Source organism: Ranitomeya variabilis, chromosome 1 (genome assembly GCF_051348905.1).
Source record: "Ranitomeya variabilis isolate aRanVar5 chromosome 1, aRanVar5.hap1, whole genome shotgun sequence".
Taxonomy (NCBI): domain Eukaryota; kingdom Metazoa; phylum Chordata; class Amphibia; order Anura; family Dendrobatidae; genus Ranitomeya; species Ranitomeya variabilis.
The window spans coordinates 902,044,105-902,066,523 of NC_135232.1; the positions used below are offsets into that span (position 1 = coordinate 902,044,105).

Here is a 22,419-nt window from a genome sequence, read left to right on the forward strand (position 1 = left end):
CAGTACCAGCATACTCAGGACAAATTGGACAACAACTTTTGGGGTCCAATTTCTCTTGTTACCCTTGTGAAAATAAAAACTTGGGGGCTAAAAAATCTTTATTGTTAAAAAATATATATTTTTTATTTTCACGACTCTGCATTATAAACTTCTGTGATGCACTTGGGCATTCAAAGTTCTCACTACACATCTAGATAAGTTCCATGGGGGGTCTAGTTTCCAAAATGGGGTCACTTTTGGGGGGTTTCTACTGTTTAGGCACATCAGGGGCTCTCCAAACGCGACATGGCGTCCGATCTCAATTCCAGTCAATTTTGCATTGAAAAGTCAAATGGCGCTCCTTTGCTTCCGAGCTCAGCCATGCGCCCAAACAGTGGTTTACCCCCACATATGGGGTGTCGGCGTACTCAAGACAAATTGTACAACAACTTCTGGGGTCCATTTTCTCCTGTTACCCTTGGTAAAATAAAAATTTGGAGGCAAAAAGATCATTTTTGCAGAAAAAATGCGATTTTTTTATTTTCACGGCTCTACGTTATAAACTTCTGTGAAGCACCTGGGGGTTTAAAGTGCTCACCACACATCTAGATAAGTTCCTTAAGGGGTCTAGTTTCCAAAATGGTGTCATTTGTGGGGGGTCTCCACTGTTTAGGGACATCAGCGGCTCTCCAAACGTGACATGGCGTCCGATCTCAATTCCAGCCAATTCTACATTGAAAAAGTAAAACGACACTCCTTCTCTTCCAAGCTCTGCGGTGCGCCCAAACAGTGGTTTACCCCCACATATGGGGTATCGACGTACTCAGGAGAAATTGCAAAACAACTTTTGTGGTCTAATTTCTCCTGTTACCCTTGTGAAAATAAAAATTTGGGGGCAAAAAGATCATTTTTGTAGAAAAAATGCGATTTTTTATTTTCACGGCTCTACGTTATAAACTTCTGTGAAGCACTTGGGGGTTCAAAGTGCTCACCACACATCTAGATAAGTTCCTTAAGGGGTCTAGTTTCCAAAATGGTGTCACTTGTGGGGGGTTTCCACTGTTTAGGCACATTAGGGGCTCTCCAAACGCGACATGGCGTCCGATCTCAATTCCAGCCAATTCTGCATTGAAACAGTCAAACGGTGCTCCTTCACTTCCAAGCTCTGCGGTGCGCCCAAACAGAGGTTTACCTCCACATATGGGTGGACAACAAAATTTGTGGTTAAATTTCTGTTTTTACACTTGTGAAAATTAAAAAAAATGGTTCTGAAGTAAAATGTTTGCAAAAAAAAGTTAAATTTTCATTTTTTTCTTCCACATTGTTTTAGTTCCTGTGAAGTACGTAAAGGGTTAATAAACTTCTTGAATGTGGTTTTGAGCAGCTTGAGGGGTGCAGTTTTTAGAATGGTGTCACACTTGGTTATTTTCTATCATATAGACCCCTCAAAATCACTTCAAAGGTGATGTGGTCCCTAAAAAAAACATGGTGTTGTAAAAATGAGAAATTGCTGGTCAACTTTTAACCCATATATTGTTTCCAAAATTGTGCTGATGTAAAGTAGACATGTGAGAAATGTTATTTATTAACTATTTTTTGTGACATATCTCTCTGATTTAAGGGCATAAAAATACAAAGTTTGAAAATTGCAAAATGTTAAACATTTTCGCCATATTTCCATTTTTTTCATAAATAATCGCAAGTAATATCGAAGAAATGTTACCACCAACTTGAAGTACAACATGTCACGAAAAAACAATCTCAGAATCAGCGGGATCCGATAAAGCGTTCCAGAGTTATAACCTCTTAAATTGACAGTGGTCAGAATTGTAAAAATTGGCTCGGTCATTAAGTACCAAATTGGCTCTGCCACTAAGGGGTTAAACCAACATACTGTATGCTCTGGCTCAATTTTTTTTAGGTTTTTGACAGAAATTGTATAAACTAGCAAAGTTGACATCCTATTAGAGTGCAATGTTCAACATCATTGAGTGCTTGCAACATCTTGTCTGTCTGTGGAGTTTACATGGCTATGTGCTTGATTTTATGTACTTTGTCTATAATCAGTGTCTATGAAATAATAGCCACATACTTTTGGCTATGTAATGTTCAATACAAAGCTCAAATATTCAAAACATGTTGGTATTTTAAGAATTCCACAAATTTTGATAATTAAATTTAAGTCTCTTTTGGGGTTAGATTCAACTGGCAAATTCAATTTATGCTTATTTAACCCCTTCACCCCGAAGCCTGTTTTCACCTAAGTGACAGGGCCAATTTTTACAATTCTGACCATTGTCACTTTATGAGGTCGTAACTCTGAAACGCTTCAACGGATCCTGCTGATTCTGAGATTGTTTTCTCGCGACATATTGTACTTCATGATAGTGGTAAAACTTCTTCGATATGACTTGCATTTATTTGTGAAAAAAAACAAAATTTGTCAAAAATTATGAAAATTTAGCAATTTTCAAACTTTTAGTTTTTATGCCCTTAAATTAGAGAGTTATATCACATAATATAGTTAATAAACAACATTTCCCACATGTCTGCTTTACATCAGCACAATTTTGGAAACATAATTTTTTTTTGTTAGGGAGTTATAAGGGTTAAAAGTTGACCAACAATTTCTCATTTTTGCAACAAAATTTGCAAAACCATTTTTTTTACGGACCACCTCACACTTGAAGTGACTTTGAGGGGTCTATATGACAGAAAATGCCCAAAAATGACACCATTCTAAAAACTGCACCCCTCAAGGTACTCAAAACCACATTCAAAAAGTTTATTAACCCCTCAGGTGCTTCACAGGAATTTTTGGAATGTTTAAAAAAAATTGAACATTTAACTTTTTTTTCACAAAATTTTTACTTCAGATCCAATTTGTTTTATTTTACCAAGGGTAACAGGAGAAATTGGACCACAAAAGTTGTTGTACAATTTGTCCTGAGTATGCTGATACCCCACATGTTGGGGTAAACCATTGATTGGGCACATGGCAGACAAACTTTTCAATGCAAGATTTGCTGGAATTGAGATCGGAACCCATGGCTCGATTGGAGAGCCCCTGACGTGCCTAAACAGTGGAAACCCCCAAAAGTGACACCATTTTGGAAAGTAGACCCTCTAAGGAACTAATCTAGATGTGTGGTGAGCACTTTGAACCTCCAAGTGCTTCACAGAAGTTTATAATGTAGAGCCGTAAAAAAAATGTCATATTAATTTTCACAAAAAATGATTTTTTGCCCCAAATTTTTTATTTTCCCAAGGGTAACAGGATAAATTGGACCCCAAAAGTTGTTGTGCAATTTGTCCTGAGTACGCTGATACTTCAGATATGGGGATAAACCACTATTTGAGCACATGGCAGAGCTCAGAAGGGAAGGAGCACCGTTTGACTTTTCAATGCAAAATTGGCTGGAATTGAGATCGGAACCCATGTCGCCTTTGGAGAGCCCCTGACATGTCTAAACAGTGGAAACCCCCCACAATGGACCCCATTTTGGAAAGAAGACCCCCTAAGGAACTTATCTAGATGTGTGGTGAGCACTTTTAACCCCCAATTGTTTCACTAAAGTTTAGAATGTAGCACTGTGAAAATTAAAAAAATCATTTTTTCTTTCCACAAAATGATGTTTCAGCCCGCAATATTTTTTTCCCAAGGGTAACAGGAGAAATTGGACCACAAAAGTTATTGTCCAATTTGTCCTGAGTACGCTGATACGCACGGCAGAGCTCGGAAGGGAAGGAGTGCTGTTTGAAATGCAGACTTAGATGGATTGGTCTGCAGGCGTCATGTTGCATTTGCAGAGCCCCTGATGTACCTAAACAGTAGAAACCCCCCAAAAGTGACCCCATATTGGAAACTAGACCCCCCAAGGAACTTATCTAGATGTGTTGTGAGAACTTTGAACCAACAAGTGTTTCACTACAGTTTATAACGCAGAGCCGTGAAAATAAAAAATCTTTTTTTTCCACGAAAATGATATTTTAGCCCCCACCTTTTTATTTTCCCAAGGGTAACAGGACAAATTGGACCCCAAAAGTTGTTGTCCAACTTGTCCTGAGAATGCTGATACCCCATATGTTGGGGGGGACCACTGTTTGGGCACACAGGAGAACTCAGAAGGGAAGGAGCACTGTTTTAGTTTTTCAAAGCAGAATTGGCTGGAATTGAGATCGGACGCCATGTCGCGTTTGGAGAGCCCCTGATGTGCCTAAACAGTGGAAACCCCCAATTCTAACTGAAATCCTAACCCCAACCTTAACCCCAGCCGTAACCCTAGCCCTAACCCCAACCCTAACCCTAGCCCTAACTCTAGCCCTAACCGTAGCCCTAACCCTAACCCTAATGGGAAAATGGAAATACATACATTTTTTAAAATTTTATTATTTTTCCCTAACTAAGGGGGTGATGAAGGGGGGTTTGATTTATTTTTATAGTGTTTTTTTGGCGGATTTTTATGGTTGGCAGCCATCACACACTAAAAGACGCTTTTTATTACAAAAAATAGTTTTTGCATCACCACATTTTGAGAGCTATAATTTATCCATATTTTGGCCCACAGAGTGATGTGAGATCTTGTTTTTTGCGGGACGAGTTGACGTTTTTATTGGTACCATTTTCGGGCACATGACATTTTTTGATCGCTTTTTATTCCGATTTTTGGGAGGCGGAATGAACAAAAACCATCAATTCCTGAAATTCTTTTAGGGGGGGCGTTTATACCGTTCCATGTGTGGTAAAATTGATAAAGCAGCTTTATTCTTCAGATCAGTACGATTACAGCGATACCTCATTTATGTAATTTTTTTATGTTTTGGCGCTTTTACACAATAAAAACTATTTTATATAAAAAAATAATTGTTTTTGCATCGCTTTATTCTGAGAGCTATAACTTTTTTATTTTTCTGTTGATGATGCTGTAGATTCCTACTCCACACTGATGAGGGGCAAACACCCTGAAACAGCTGTCTGTGGATGGATACCATGCTTGGCATAGGTGGTTTTCCTGTATTGGATGTTTTCCTTTATGGGATGCTGCCCTTCCCGTGGTTGTTCCTTCCCGGGGAAAGGTCTGGCTATTCACTGCTTGCTAGTGTTGAGCGATACCATCCGATACTTGAAAGTATCGGTATCGGAAAGTATCGGCCGATACCGGCAAAGTATCGGATCCAATCCGATACCGATACCCGATACCAATACAAGTCAATGGGACTCAAGTATCGGACGGTATTCCTGATGGTTCCCAGGGTCTGAAGGAGAGGAAACTCTCCTTCAGACCCTGGGATCCATATAAATGTGTAAAAGAAAGAATTAAAATAAAAAATATTGCTATACTCACCTGTCCGACGCAGCCTGGACCTCAGCGAGGGAACCGGCAGCGTTGTTTGTTTAAAATTCGCGCTTTTACTTGGTTACGTGAAGTCCCGGCTTGTGATTGGTCAGGGCGGCCATGTTGCCGGGACGCGGACCAATCACAGCAAGCCGTGACGAAATTACGTCACGGCTTGCTGTGATTGGTCCGCGTCCCGGCAACATGGCCGCCATTAACCAATCACAAGCCGTGACGTCACGGGAGGCTGGACACGCGCGCTTTTTAAAATACGCGCATGTCCAGCCTCCTGTGACGTCACGGCTTGTGATTGGTTAATGGCGGCCATGTTGCCGGGACGCGGACCAATCACAGCAAGCCGTGACGTAATTTCGTCACGGCTTGCTGTGATTGGTCCGCGTCCCGGCAACATGGCGCCGTGACCAATCATAAGCCGGGACGTCACTGGAGGCTGGACACGCGCGCTTTTTAAAATACGCGCATGTCCAGCCTCCCGTGACGTCACGGCTTGTGATTGGTTAATGGCGGCCATGTTGCCGGGACGCGGACCAATCACAGCAAGCCGTGACGTAATTTCGTCACGGCTTGCTGTGATTGGTCCGCGTCCCGGCAACATGGCCGCCCTGACCAATCACAAGCCGGGACTTCACGTAACCAAGTAAAAGCGCGAAATTTAAACAAACAACGCTGCCGGTTCCCTCGCTGAGGTCCAGGCTGCGTCGGACAGGTGAGTATAGCAATATTTTTTATTTTAATACTCTCTTTTACACATTATTACATTAATGTTGTTGCGATACCCGATACCCGATACCACAAAAGTATCGGATCTCGGTATCGGAAATTCCGATACAGCAAATATCGGCCGATACCCGATACTTGCAGTATCGGAATGCTCAACACTACTGCTTGCGTTGAGAAACACATGATGGTGTCTCCGCAGCTATCCTACATGCATTTGCATATTTCCCATAAGGGATGGGGGCAGTGTTCTGGATCACTGCGTTGAGAAACACGTGATGGTGTCTCCGCGGTGTTGGATGTTTTGGTCTCCCTGAGGCCAATCATCTGTTCCTTCACAGCAAAAGCAGTTTAGTCCTGGTATTGACTGTTTTTGGCAAATCACATAGATATTGAATGGACAGGGAACAATGAAGAAGTAAAAAATATCTTAGTTTCTTGGAAGAGTTGAAAAATCACCTAAGTGCCACAAAGCCTATTGAAAAGCTCTACTTTCAAGAGGTTTCTTGTACATGATAACAGGATATCACGTCAAAAAATGGAACCCTGGCCCCGAGTTGTATGTTTAGCGCACGAAAGGGACATGGAACAATGTATACTCGGTGGTCTGTAAAAGGGGCTTCTATAAAATTTTTCAAGTTTGACCTACCCTTAGCATATTTTACCTCACAGTTGATTTTTTTTCAAAAATATTGTACTGTGCAAAAGTATTAAGCATGTATAAAAAAAATGGTGCAAAGTAAAAATGCTTTAAAAAAAAAAATAGAAGTGTTAATAGTTACAAAATGCAAAATGAATGAACAAATGAAAAATCTAAATCACATCGATATTTGATATGGCCACCTTTTGTCTTCAAAACAGCATTATTTTTAGATATATTAATGTAAGGAGGTTGCTTTCCCTGCTCCTTACCTGGAACCACTTAGTCAGACAGCTGGGTTGTCGGGGGGAAGACTTTCTGCCCTGGACAGAAGGGACCATGTGACTGCTGGGGGCAGAGAGGAAGAGAGGGGGGTGTGGTCAGAAAAGAGCGGGAGAGCAGAGCGCGCCAGAGAGAGGGGACAGCGCACCAGAGAGAAAGCAGGATGCAGCGCCGCGCTCCCCATTAGACAGTGCTCCCCGTGAGGGCACTGAGGCTGAGATACCAGCCATAGTGGTGGCTGGATGTGAGAGTGTGGACTTGGAAGCCTCCATAATCAGAGAAGACGTATCCCCTTACAGTGACCTGATCGCGCATCCCCGGTGACCGCACTGACAAGCCAGGACCCCTGAGTGTGACAAAGTAAACTGCTCAGTGTGTGTGTATTCTTGCTGCAGAGAGAGAGACTGTCAGCCCAATATACAGAGACTGGCAGCAGAGTGGCTGTGTGACTTCCTGCTTTCAGTTTCACTTTGAGAATAGGCTGCAGAGACTTAACCCCGGAGTGTCCAGGAGACAGAGGAGAGACTTCAGGATCTTCAAGCACTGCTGGTCACTGTACCCACGTTGGAATAAGGACCCTCAAGTCAGGACCTCCCTGGATTGATAAGTTGCAAGAACATTAACCGTTGCGATTCCGCTTAACTGTTTACTGTTTTGCTTTATCTCTATTAACCCCCTGTTTACTCCCTGCGAGGAGAATCTTACTTCTGTTAATAAATTCCCCTCATCAGTTGGTCTGTCTGTTCCGTGGTGACATACTCAACCCTGCACTCTATTACACTTACACACAGTTTTTACATGAATGCAGCAGGGAGGTTGTTCCTAACATCTTGGAGAACTAACCATAGATCATCTGTTAATGTGAGCTTGCACAAATCTTTCTGTCTCTTCATGTAATCCAATTCGTCCTCCATGATGTTGTGATATGGGCTCTGATGTCGCCATTTCATCACTTTTAGGACTTCTTGCTCTTCTACATATTGAAGATAGTTCTTAATGACATTCACTGTATGTTTGGGATTGTGTCTTGCTGCAGAATAAATGTGCAGCCAATCAGGCGCCTCCCTACTGGTATTGCTTGATGGATAAGTAAATAAGTAACTGCCTGTATTATACAGCATTGAGGACACCAGTAATCCAGCCCAAATCCTCTATCTCCATTTGCAGCCCCAAAACTTGCAAGGAACCTCCACCATGCTTCACTGTTGCCTGCTTACAGTCATTCCTGTACCTCTTTGCAGTCCTGTGACATACAAACTGTCTTCTGTTACAACCAAATATTTAACATTTCGACACAATAGTCCAGAGAATCTGTTGACATATTTCTGCACCCCAGTTCCTAGGTTTTCTTGCTCAGTTAATGCACATGATGTTGTCTCTATTTCAAAGGTATGGCTATTTCACCACAATTCCTCCATGAAGAACAGTTCTGACCAGATTTCTGCAAATAGTAGGTAGGTGTATCTGGGTCCTACTAGTAATTAGTAGTTCTGAGCTCATGGCACTGCTGAACATCTACTGATTTTGAAGGGATTGGGAAGGAAATATGATATGTCTTTGATCTGCTGCATTCAGTTTCTTTAGCTAACCACCGTTGGTCCTCTTTTTTGCCAATTTCTTGGTGTCCTCAATACTCAGAAATGCAAGCAGATATTTGTACATCATGTATTACCACCCCAGAGATGTCTGATTGACTCCAAGTGTTTTCTGCTGCTGGACAATGACCCAAAGATACAGCCAAAGTCATAAAGAACTATCTTCAGTGTAAAGAAGAACAAGAAGTCCTGGAAGTGATGATATGGACTCAACAGAGCCCTGATCTCATCATCAAGTCTTTCGGAAATTACATGAAAAGACAAAAGAATTTTCTGAAGCCTACATTTACATAAGATCTGTGGTTAGCTCTCCAAGATGTTTGGAACAACCTCCTTGCAGAGTTTCTTCATAAACTGCGTGGAAGTGTACCTAGGATTTATGCTTTGATGCTGCTTTGAAGAACAAAGGATAGTCACAGCAAATATTAATTTGATTTAGATTTCTCTTTTAGTCGTGCACTTTGCATTCTGTTAAGTGATAAAAAAATAAACAATTAATGCTTCAATTAATGAAAGAATGCTTACATTGCGGCATTTTTCCCACACCTGCCTAAAACTTTTGAACAGCAATGCCTAAAAATCTGCCCTGTGTACCTTCACCTAGCACCATTCAGATGAATGGCTTTAACAAATCTATTGTATGTGAATATATTGACACCTTAAGAATAATTCCATGTACGCTCTCTTCCACTTCAGTTTTAGAGAGTAACTTCAGAAAACAGTGACCAGCACAGAGCATGTCTATTCTGCAGGCACGCACTCAAGTATCAAGTGTATACTGAGGGCCAACAGCCCAAAACACCGTGTCTGCGAATTGAGATACTGATTTGGCTTTTATCCTAAGTCATATTGCACGACTCGTTAAAGGGTTGATTGTGACTTGTAGGATCGCTACTTCCAACAGGTGGCGCTATAGAGTTAAGTCCTCTTTTTCTCAGAAGAGGCAATTTGCATACTAGGGTCTATAGTTTTTGTGCTGTTGTCTGTGTCATTACATGTGATCTGCTGAGAAACTCCCTGTGATTGGAAATGAACGGTAAAAACTAATTTTAACTTCTTATAAATACATTTTGAATATAATTTTTTTCGATGTGACAATAATCATCCTTATCTGGCAATAGCTGCATTATCAATATGTTATTTTATCAGTGTAAAGGTCCACAGTGTTATTTTCTACAAGTCTTAAGTTGTAGCATAGTACTGAGTGAAATAATTGGCACACAGTATTAATAGTGATATCAGTTCTGGTGCAAAAATTGTTTGTGTGCCGACATATTTTCGGCATTAGTATCTGTCCTGAATCTGCGGCTTAACATTCATGTCCCCGGTCTCTTCCTGCTCAGCATACTAATGCCCTGCTCTGCCTCATCAGGGTCTTTCTCATGCCTTCAGATAAGTGTAAAATGTGTGCTTGTCTACACACCATTGAGGGCTGCCAAGGATTTGGGATTGTTCATTATTCTCACTTGTTCCTCTAAAGCATTATGTGTTAAGGTAACATAAAGGGGCTTTTCATTTCTCGTCCAGGCCGTTCATTCTTCTATTCACAGCAGCCTGGCGCGATACTGCACAGTGCCTTTGTATTTTGCTAAGCTACTTTTTCTTCAGGACACGGCCTCCGTAATACCACAGTTGCTGGGAAACCAGGGGCACTAAAATGTCATGGTGCGTCATGCTTAATTGAAAACTATGCTGAATTTATGGACATTCTCGATTATTGTGACTGAAGTATCCATTATCCAGATTTATATTTCATACAAATGATTTATTATTACAAAAACAAGAATACAAATGTGGATGGTAAAACCCAAGGCTTACCTAGGTTACACGCACACCGAGAACTAGCGTTGGCTAATTTGAAAAGATTATATTACTTGCAGGGGGTTAATTACTGCCCCTAGGTGTAGTTTCAAGGTAGAAAAATGGCAATGGGATTAATGTTGCATTCCCTGAAGACGTGGTATGATACTTGGTGACTACATGATATGTTGATTTCTGCTGACAAATATACTGGACATGCCCCTATGGGACCCCCTATGGGACCTGTTTCAATTTAAAATAAAATAAGTCTGCTTAATTATTATTTTTTTTTAACATGTTTTATTGTTTCACTAAGAGACTTGGCCATTTGAACATTTGATTTCTTGTGTGATAAACTTCAATATTTCATTACTTTTGGTTTGAGTTTCACTGGAGTATAAAGATTGCAGACATAGGAGCGTGTACTAGGCTGTCAAGACAAACAATTGGGGGATGGGCTATTGACTGTAGTATCTAATAGGTTAAATGATTGTGATCCCTCAGGGTGCTTTCACATTGTGTTTTGGAGCCGTCGGGGCTTATGTACGAACTCCCTCCAAAACAGGATTTGGAAGTATGCGCCAATAGGGTCATTGACTCTAAAGGTGCTGACTGACCAAAAGGGCGCTCTGACGTGCATACATAATATGTCATGAAGAGGTTACATTTTCTTCTAAATAAATGTCAAGTTTTTTAGGTTCGGGATTCATATTTCCATGCTGGGCCCTCCTATTTGTTGTTTGGTCTTTATGAGTGGGCATGTTGGAGTGAGATGTGCCACAAATCTTACCCCAGTCAGGAAAATTCACTATAACAGAACCACCAATAAATAACGACATAGGGAATAAGGATGTCAGAATGGCACTTGCAGGTGCCTCAGTAGTGTGCACTGTAAGGTAGAATGCGTCTATCTGGCTCATGTAATTTACCATCTATCTTGGCAATAAGTGTCAGCAGTGAAGTTATGTCGTCCCAGATCTGATCTTTCCCAGGTAGAATAGACTGGTTCATCGTATATTTGCAATTTACGTAAGCAATGTGTACATTTTTAGCATATTCTCACACTTTACTGTTCAGTGTAAATAATCTTCAGCACAGTAACCTTTAAATTAGATAATACCTCCACCAGCAGCTTCAGTATTTGATCTGTGGAAACCGGTCATTACTGGTAATTTACCCCTCCTTGTTCCTAAGACACTCTTGAGAATATGTCTAGCTACTAATGGAAGCCCTCCCCTGAAGCCAAGTTTTCGGGGAGGTCTCATGGGAACACAAACCCTACAGTTTATTTTTTCATTTTTCACTTTAATATCACTTTGGTTTTATATTTGGATGGTTTCTGATATGAAATTTTAGGGTTAAATGAGTAATGTGTAAAGCTGTGGTAACACGAGCTGGTTATTTCTGGTTTTTGTTGGCGCTCTTTTTATGCCTTTTCATTAGTCAGCTGTAAAAAAACGGGAAGAATCTTGTCTATATATAGGCAGTTTTCCCTCAGTTTTCCTCATATCGTTAATGAAGAGAGAAGATCCCGCCCGCCCACCCAATTTTGTTGTGTTCCTTTCCTTGTCGTGGTTGTTTATTTGAGGGTAAAATCGCCCAACTTAATTATTTATTAAGATATTTATTGGTAATATTCAATTAATTTATTTCATGTCACCCTGAATAAACACAACCGCCATTGATTTCCAATTTGAGGTTTTGTGTCTTTATTTTAATTAAGAATGGGTTTTGTGTTAACCGTGGAATATGGCATCTGTCAATGTGTAAGTACAGAGAAGTCTCCTTTGTTTATTTCAAAGGCTAAGTAATTTGTGAACTGAGCCTAAAGGGGTATTCTCAAGTTTGAAAGTGATTTCTTATCCATAAGATAGAGGATGACTTCCCGATTGCTGGGGTCCAACTGCTGGGACCCCGACTGAGCCTGAGAACCGGAGTTCTGAAGAGACCCATGCGAATACAGCGGTGGTCATTCATGTTCACTGCCACTACATGCATTCTTATGGGAATGCTGTAGACCAGCTAAGCGCCGGTGTCCCTCTAAAAATGAATGGATTGGAGGTGCACATGATCAACCACCCCTCCATTCTCATAGGGCTCTTCAGAACCCCGTTTCTCGGGAACATCATTAATGTTATAAAACCATTGATTGCTGCAGCCCTAGAAAATACTGTGCAGCTTACAGTCACTTTTGTGAAATCTACTCCTCACCATCAACTTGGGGGCACAAGGTGAGGGGTGAGAAGAACTGGTCTAAATAAAGGGCGTGGTCTTCTTTAAATGTAGGGGTCTTGAACTCTGGGCTATCCTATGTGGCTATGGCATAACTCATTATTAAATCAATTAAAAAGCTTTAAGCACACATTTTGTAAAAATGTATAATTTCTAGTCTACCCATATTTTTTCAGGTCCAACACCTTTCCTGTTGATCAGTCGTGGAAACGATATTCTGAGTATCGACACTGATGGTACTAATCTCAAGACAATAGTGGGAAACGCAGGATCGGCAGTATTACTGGATTTTGACTCTCAAGAACGAAGACTTTACTGGCTTGATCCTAACAGAGGTTTTATACAGAGGATATTTCTAAATAAAACTAAACGTGAGGTAAAGTGTCAGAACAAAACTATGGATACGTTTATCATGCTTGCTGATAACACAGCATATATATGGAGGTAGTTACCATTATTTTTAGCCATACAGATAAGAAAATCATCAGCAAGGCTAGAATAGTCGCTTACTTCCACAAGTTTTTCACTGATCAGTTAAAAATATCTGTAGCCAGGCGTTCATTGAATTCCTGCCCTTGCGCATTCACACAAATGTCATTTTGATCAGTGTTTTTTAGGCATATGGACTGCAGTGACTGCTTCTCTTCCTTGAGTTACATAAGAGAACATTCTTCCCAGCCCTTTTTGGCATGTATGTGAGAATGTTACACTTGCCTTTGTGTTAGATAATGACCGCTGTATAGTTTTCATAAAAGACTTCATGAATCTGGTCCCTATCTTGTCTTTTTATAATATCTTTATTCTTTTTCTAAAACTGATAACAATAGCGAGAATGGAATAGGGATGGTAGTGAATGATGCATAGAAAACCAGTCCTGAAATAAGATGATATAAAACAATAAAAAAATAACGTGTATATCAAGTCAGAGGGAAGTTGCTTACGGCAGACCCATGAAGATGTCTCCAGACCATATGCCTATATATATTTCATATATCCTACTTCGCAACATGAAGGGGTTTATTTCATTTTATTCTATACTTACTAATAGCTTTGAACAGTTTCTCTTCCAGTGGCTTAAAGGCTAAAGTTGCATTTAGACTGAAAGAACGCTCGTTCATGATAATTTTTCAGTGTAAACAGGCTGCCAATTATCCGATGAACAAGCAAAACGCTCATTTATCGGGAGAATTGATCTTTAATATTTCAAAGTGTTTATTGACCCATTATACAGTGGATCATAGGAAAGCAAATGAATTCAGGGCATAAGGCCTCAAGACATAAGAAATAATAACAAATTAGACAATGAATGCGGACACAGAAAAAAAACAACATACATAGATAGACACACACATATATACATACACACACACACATCAGATCATCATAATAGTATAATAGGAAGAAAATAAGTTCATGACCCTGAAGTGCAACTTTGGTGTGTCAGTATATGAAGATTTAACTATAGCATATGATTGAGGCAAGACCAATAACTCCACAACCCAAAAATTGCTTACTTAATATGAATACCTCCTACATCTTACACTTTTTGCCCTAGTCAGAGTAAAGGAAGTCACCAAGCAACAAAATAAAAGAACAGGATAGAAGTAAGTGAGAAAGGAAAAAAAAATAAGACAGCTCCACATGTCCAGTGGTTTTAAGCCTCGACACCTTGTTTGCTGCGTTTTGTTTCCATTTTTTGCCCTATGCCCATGTGATGCGGGGTTGGTGCCCCGACCCATTGTCTTTGAAGTTCACAGTTAGTTGACTACATGAGGCATTGTATTCTTAGGCCGGGGTCACACTTGCGAGTGCAATGTGAGAAACTAGCACAAGTCTCTCACATCAATACCCGGCACTGCTGCTGGGACTCGGACAGGACTGTTCAGCTGCACAGAAATACATTCAGTCGCACACTCCGGTCCCGAGTGCCGGGTATTGATGTGAGAGACTCGTGCTAGTTTCTCGCATTGCACTCGCAAGTGTGACCCCGGCCTTACACTGATGTCTGTAGGAGTATAGAGTATGGCATTATAGACTGTGAAGTCTATATGGGAAAATGAAGTAGAGAGGTTGAGGGGAGTTCCAAATTTTTTACTTCTCCTTGGACTGGAACTTTTCTTGTTCTTTAGCTTGATTCCACCGATATTTTGAAAAAATGTCTTCTGTGCCACCTGGTAGGTAATGCAGGGTATTCCTACTACTTTTTCAGTGAAACAACAACAAAAGTATTCAGTTTTTATCAACTTTTTAAGTATTTATAGTTAAAAGTTTCAGTACTGTGCAAAATGATCCTTCCTTGTGAGTGAATGTGCCTCTAATAATACTACTATTACTAATAATAGTCATCATCATCTTTTTTTTATAACACACAAACTTATTCCACATTCCTTTACAATTGGAAAAATAATAAATTAAATAGCAAGTAATTAAAAACAATGAGGTGAACCCCACTTTCCCAAAAACATTGAGACGAAAGAAGATAGCATTCTCATAAAAGTTTACAATCTGAATCAATGTTTCCCAAACTCCAGTCCTCATGGCCCCTAACAGATCATGTTTTCAGGATTTCCTTAGTATTTCACAGGTGAGAGAACCTGCGGAAGTTTCTGATGCCTTAATAATAATTCCATCATTTGAGCAATGCTAAGGAAATCCTGAAGCATGATTTGGGGGCCCTGAGGACTGGAGTTTGGGAAAACTGATCTAAATAAATGGGAGGAGAGATGCAAAAAGGTTCCTGGTGCAATTTTAGTGCAAGGGACTAGCCCATTGTGTTAACATAGTTTATGCTAATTTATTTATCATTTCTATCAGCAACCACAAAATGAGCCAATGCTGATACTTGTCATCTTTCCACCATTTTCTACTGGCTGTTCCTTCCACTTCTACTGTTCTAGTCTCTACTATCCTGTTTCCAGTTTGCCTCTTCCCATAGTTGCTTCCGTTTCATCCCTATGTGATTTTTTAATATATGAATATTGCTGTAGCCACATAATTGCAGACTTTCCCACCATTGAGGTGACATCATCATTGTGCCCACAACGTCAGTTATTTACCCTTGGTTAATTGCATTTCGAGATTATTTCTGCCCCATCTGACACGGATGTTTTGTCCTTCTGTGGTCTTGTTGAAAGTGAATATATTAAAAAAACACCATATAATGCTCACATCAATTATGCCATCAATTACCCAAAAGGTGCCACCCAGTACTCAGATACCAGTAACTGACAATATCAGTAAAATTACTATTTATAACTACAAATTAAAGTGCATATAGAAAACCTTTCTTGTTGAAGTGTTAAATAATCTGTTTTATGACTTAGTGATAGATGTTTTATTACTAATATTTCACTTCCCAGTAACACTGATGTTTTCGTATTTCAGAGAATGCGTGCTGTAATACAAGGGGCAGCACGATTCACAGTAGATTGGAAAAACAAGAATATTTTTTGGTCCAACCAGCACAAAGGAACGATAGAGTGGACCGACATGAATGGAAAGAAAGCTAGAACCCTTTTGAGAGGTTTAGTTCAACCCACCTTCATTTCTGTTGATCCAGTGGAGGGGTATATGCAACTTTAGAACTTAACTTTAATGATTTTGTATTAAATATTAAGAGTATTCCCATATTACTTTCAGATGACATTGATCTTGTATCGGTCTTGTAGAGTTTGAATGGAGAGGCAATGACCTTTTAATTCCTACATAGCTGAGCTGGTGAGGAACAACAATGGACTTGGATCCCTTTGTTCTATTGCTTATCAGTAGTGATGAAACCTTTATCCCCTATCTTGTTGTCAGGTTACAAATGTCTAGAGTGGGAATACACCTGTAGGCTGAAATGGAAACTATTCCAGAAGTAATAATACCATTATATGGGGTATATCATTGTGTTGTGAAATGTGTTATTAATGATCTCTTCCATGTTGTCTTATATTAAGCCTACAATTTCAGTTATAATATTAAGCATGAGAAAAATAGTAACCTATAATAACTTATCACCGGATAACCGGTATGTGTAACGTAATAAATATATTGCCTAAATAAAATATATGTTTAATTTTTATGAAGCTTTTAAAATTCTATTAACTGTTTAATTTTAATCAAAAGTTAAAATTTTATTAACACGTTTTTGTTTTCTTTAGAAAACTAGTGTAAAATGTGTTCATTAGTTAGATTTCTACTGCCAACTAGTGGCCATAATGCATATTGCAACAAATGAGAAAATGTTACAAAACAGCAAAGCATTTTTACTGTTGGTTTACATTTACATCTGTTAGATAAATACACCTCGGTATAATATGTTTCTGATTTGCAGGTTGCTCTTCTGGACATCTAGTAGTGTGTTGTCAGTGATTCAAAAATCCCATCTGAATGCGACTGCCGTAGCATCTATAACTGAAATGAGAGGGGAGATTCAAGCTCTCGCACTGGACACAGCTGCTAAGAAAATATATTGGATCTTATCTAATCTAGAAGGTGGAAAATCAAGCATAGGTGCTTGCACTTACCAAGGGGATTTTGTAACAGTAATCAAGGAAATAGTCCAGTAAGTTATATGCGTAAATATGCCGTGCGTACAACAAGTGGGTATTATCATCATTTAACTAATAAAGCATTTCACTTGTACCAGTGGGGATTAGGGGCATCTCTGGAGAAAACTGGGGCTGGACTCTAAATGTCTCCATTCTACCAACACCAATGTATACTATACTATGAAATCCGCCAGTATTCCGATTTTACCGCTGGTCCTGCTCTACTTTTGGGTTTGTTCTGAGAGTTTCACTCCCTCTCATGACTAGTGACATGCTTGATGAGAACGGGCTTGTATGGGGGGAATTTGTCAGACAACTAATTCCGCGCTCGTAAACAACTTACATAGGGGTCCCTGTGTGTGGACACGCAGTTGTGTTTCTGCTGCGGACACCTTTAGATTTTAAGAGCCTATGGTGCCCTGCATAATAATAATACGGAGGACCGTAAGAGCTGAAAAACCAAGAAAAAAAGAGAAAAGATCCTACATAAACCAAAATATATACAAAAATTCATACATCTTTATTACCAATATGAATTAAAAAACACATTAAATAACATAAAAACAAAGGAGATGAAAACACATGCTATGCAGAATACGAAAGACACTGTGCACAGAAAGACGATCATTTGTAAAACATATGGTATTAGACAAATGGGTAAAACACCTCATGCAAAAATATCTAGTGTAGCAGCAGTAACCTAATAACAGATGACAAATATCCTGTTAAACACCTCAGAAAGCAGCATAATATATAAAGTGCAGAGCAGTATTGTAAAAGTGTCAAGTGCTTGAGATGCAGAAATAATGCAGAGTGATGCTGGAGGGTGTCCCGAACCTGTATTGCGGATCAAAAGACACAGATGTAATAGCATTAGTCCGAACCCTATGTCCGCCAGCAGCCCAGGGAGTACATATACAAATAACATATATTAGGGAGGGTTACCTTAAAGTATATTTACCCAGAGTTGGCTTCGCAACAGTGGACCCCTTAAGGTAACCCTCCCTAATATATGTTATTTGTATAGGTACTCCCATGGCTTCCAGACTTCAGCCAGTGATTGCCGGCAAAGGATTGTGTACAAAGTACTGTATTAAAAAATAACCAAGAAAAAAGGAATTGTTCCAGCTTCTGATAAAGTCCAAATTTATTCAAATATAAAAAAGATCATGGCAGGAAATAGTTCACACAGATGTGTGCGGCAACGCGTTTCAAACACTCAAAGCTTTGTGAAAGGACACCTTTCAGTGTTTGAAACGTGTTGCCGCACACATCTGTGTGAACTATTTCCTGCCATGATCTTTTTTAATTATGAATAAATTTGGACTTTATCAGAAGCTGGAACCATTTGTTTTTTCTTGATTACCTGAACATGAGACTACACGAGTTCCTGTGCTACTGCACACCACATGCCGCTGCAGATGAGCTGTTTTTTTCCTTGGTATTAAAAAATAACATGTTATCTACGATGAAGTTAAGGTATCCAATTACTTTTGAGCCCCTGAAATGAGGAGGCTTTGCAGGAAAATGGTTGCAATTGCCAAGTGTTTCACAGCATATTTTTGTTCAACTTCTCTAATTAAACCTTAAAGCTTTCTTGCCTTAGCTTTTATACAGAATTAGATAGGCATTGCTATACCAAGGCATTATGTGACCGATGCAATCTTTGGCAACATGCAATGTAAGCATATTTTTGGTGATTAGCAAGAATCAAAATCGCAAATTGTTCGAATTTCCCGGGACTTGCAAATTTTAAAATATTCGACTCAAAATTGATTTGTGAATAAAGGTGAATTGAAAACCAGACGCATTTTCCCAATGAGGAATGACTGGCTAGACAATTAATTCTTTGATGAACTACTCAAGCCCTCATGCTTTTCCTACAGGATACCTCTGCTGTTTTTTGTCAGATCTCAGTATGCGGGGTGATAAAAGTATATTGATTCTGGACAACCACTTTATTTTCTTCTCCCAATGCAAACTATGATGATTTAGCGAGGACCTGACATTTGGTCAAAAGTGGCCAGTTTTTGCTCTTAATAACGTTTATTATACTATTATAATATATGATTATAAGATAAGAACAACGACTTGACACTTATGATCTGGCAAGAGGTCACCTTTAATTTGGGAATGATGTATGCAATAATTATTTTTCTTTTTACTCTATAGTTCATCGAGACAAAGCAGTTGGGGGCTTTCACTTTTCTCAGAACAGATCTTCTATACAGAGAAAAAATCTTCCTCGATCCGAACTCTAAATAAATACACAGGAAATGAAAGTGTAATAATCACTTTAAAGCCGTCCATGGCAGATATCACAGATATAAAAATAGTCCCTCAGCTGACATCAAGCTATCCTTCCAGGTCTGGTAAGTTAAAGAGTTTATTTACTATCCCGACCCAGTTATCTGTTTTGCTATAAGTGCCTAAATATAATGCCCCTAAAGAGCCCTGTATACCTTTTCTGCCAATATTCATATTGTTTTGTACTTTTTTGTTTCACTTCCTTTACCCTCACTTCAACTCTGCTGTCACTGCCATCACTTGCATTTCAGAATCATTTACTTATGTCGCCCTATATTTCCCATAATCCCTGGTGTTGCAAGCCAGCAGTGAGCACAGACCTGTAACTCCACCTAAACCCCTTCCATTCCTCCCCCAGCTTCACAAATAGCCTCACAGCTTCAGCTGTTATGACCCCAATGGCGAGGGTCTCAGAGGAACGTGGAAGTCTGCAGAATACAAAAATCCAGCTCATAGGGCAGTGGTAACTGGGTTGACCATATATCTACTCCTAACGCCAACACTAGAAGTAGCCGGGGATCATTCCTACGTTGATTCTAGATGACACGCGCCAGCCGGAGAATCTAGCTACCCCTAGTAGAAGAAAACAAAGACCTTTCTTGCCTCCAGAGAAGGGAACCCCAAAGCTGGATAGAAGCCCCCCACAAATAATGACGGTGAGGTAAGAGGAAAAGACAAACACAGAAATGAACCAGGTTTAGCACAGAGAGGCCCGCTTACTGATAGCAGAATAAAGAAAGGTAACTTATATGGTCAACAAAAACCCTATCAAAATCCACACTGGAAATTCAAGAACCCCCGAACCGTCTAACGGTCAGGGGGGAGAACACCAGCCCCCTAGAGCTTCCAGCAAAGGTCAGGATATAGATTTGGAACAAGCTGGACAAAAATACAAAACCAAAACAAATAGCAAAAAGCAAAAGGCAGACTTAGCTGATATAACTGGAACCAGGATCAGTAGACAAGAGCACAGCAGACTAGCTCTGATAACTACGTTGCCAGGCATTGAACTGAAGGTCCAGGGAGCTTATATAGCAACACCCCTAACTAACGACCCAGGTGCGGATAAAAGGAATGACAGAAAAACCAGAGTCAAAAAACTAGTAACCACTAGAGGGAGCAAAAAGCAAATTCACAACAGTACCCCCCCCTTAGTGAGGGGTCACCGAACCCTCACCACGACCACCAGGGCGATCAGGATGAGCGGCATGAAAGGCACGAACTAAATCGGCCGCATGAACATCAGAGGCGACCACCCAGGAATTATCCTCCTGACCATAGCCCTTCCACTTGACCAGGTACTGAAGCCTCCGCCTGGAGAGGCGAGAATCCAAGATCTTCTCCACCACGTACTCCAACTCGCCCTCAACCAACACCGGAGCAGGAGGCTCAGCAGAAGGAACTACAGGCACAATGTACCGCCGCAACAAGGACCTATGAAATACATTGTGAATAGCAAACGACACAGGAAGATCCAGACGAAAAGATACAGGATTAAGGATTTCCAATATCTTGTAAGGCCCAATAAAACGAGGTTTAAATTTGGGAGAGGAGACCTTCATAGGAACAAAGCGGGAAGAAAGCCACACCAAATCCCCAACGCGTAGTCGGGGACCCACACCGCGGCGGCGGTTGGCAAAACGCTGAGCCTTCTCCTGTGACAACTTCAAGTTGTCCACCACATGATTCCAGATCTGCTGCAACCTATCCACCACAGAATCCACCCCAGGACAGTCAGAAGGCTCCACATGACCCGAAGAAAAGCGAGGATGGAAACCAGAGTTGCAGAAAAAAGGCGAAACCAAGGTGGCGGAACTAGCCCGATTATTAAGGGCAAACTCAGCCAACGGCAAGAATGTCACCCAATCGTCCTGATCAGCAGAGACAAAACACCTCAAATAAGCCTCCAAAGTCTGATTGGTTCGCTCCGTCTGTCCATTAGTCTGAGGATGGAAAGCAGACGAAAACGACAAATCAATGCCCATCCTACTACAAAAGGATCGCCAGAACCTGGAAACGAACTGGGATCCTCTGTCTGACACAATATTCTCAGGGATGCCGTGCAAACGAACCACGTTCTGGAAAAACACAGGAACCAGATCGGAAGAGGAAGGCAGCTTAGGCAAAGGAACCAAATGGACCATCTTGGAGAAGCGATCACATATCACCCAGATAACGGACATGCCCTGAGATAGCGGAAGATCAGAAATGAAATCCATGGAGATATGTGTCCAAGGTCTCTTCGGGACAGGCAAGGGCAAGAGCAAACCGCTGGCACGAGAACAGCAAGGCTTAGCTCGAGCACAAGTCCCACAGGACTGCACAAATGACCGCACATCCCTTGACAAGGAAGGCCACCAAAAGGACCTGGCCACCAGATCTCTGGTGCCAAAAATTCCCGGGTGACCTGCCAACACCGAGGAATGAACCTCGGAAATGACTCTGCTGGTCCACTTATCCGGGACAAACAGTCTGTCAGGTGGACAAGACTCAGGCCTATCAGCCTGAAATCTCTGCAACACACGTCGCAGATCCGGAGAAATAGCTGACAAGATAACTCCATCTTTAAGAATACCAACAGGATCAGCGACTCCAGGAGCATCAGGCACAAAGCTCCTAGAAAGAGCATCGGCCTTCACATTCTTTGAACCTGGTAAATACGAGACAACAAAATCAAAGCGGGAGAAAAACAATGACCAGCGGGCCTGTCTCGGATTAAGGCGTTTAGCAGACTCGAGATACATCAGATTTTTGTGATCAGTCAAGACCACCACACGATGCTTAGCACCCTCGAGCCAATGACGCCACTCCTCAAATGCCCATTTCATGGCCAACAACTCCCGATTGCCCACATCATAATTTCGCTCGGCAGGCGAAAACTTCCTAGAGAAAAAGGCACAAGGTTTCATAACAGAGCAACCAGGGCCTCTCTGCGACAAAACGGCCCCTGCCCCAATCTCCGAAGCATCCACCTC

The 22,419-nt window shown here is 40.7% G+C and overlaps 1 protein-coding gene across 6 annotated transcripts in view; it reads left to right on the forward strand.

The window, feature by feature from the left end:
* Positions 1–22,419, forward strand: part of EGF (epidermal growth factor) — a 236,617-nt gene that overhangs the window by 36,232 nt on the left and 177,966 nt on the right. For 4 of the 6 annotated variants that reach the window (XM_077278954.1, XM_077278944.1, XM_077278948.1 and 1 more), the window contains exons 2-5: positions 12,779–12,978; positions 15,987–16,168; positions 16,921–17,151; positions 19,310–19,509. In XM_077278954.1, the coding sequence (XP_077135069.1) occupies positions 12,779–12,978; positions 15,987–16,168; positions 16,921–17,151; positions 19,310–19,509 (813 nt within the window). Of the gene's footprint in view, positions 1–12,778; positions 12,979–15,986; positions 16,169–16,920; positions 17,152–19,309; positions 19,510–22,419 lie in introns of those variants that run through there. The other 2 variants (XM_077278957.1, XM_077278956.1) reach the window with 2 other exon arrangements.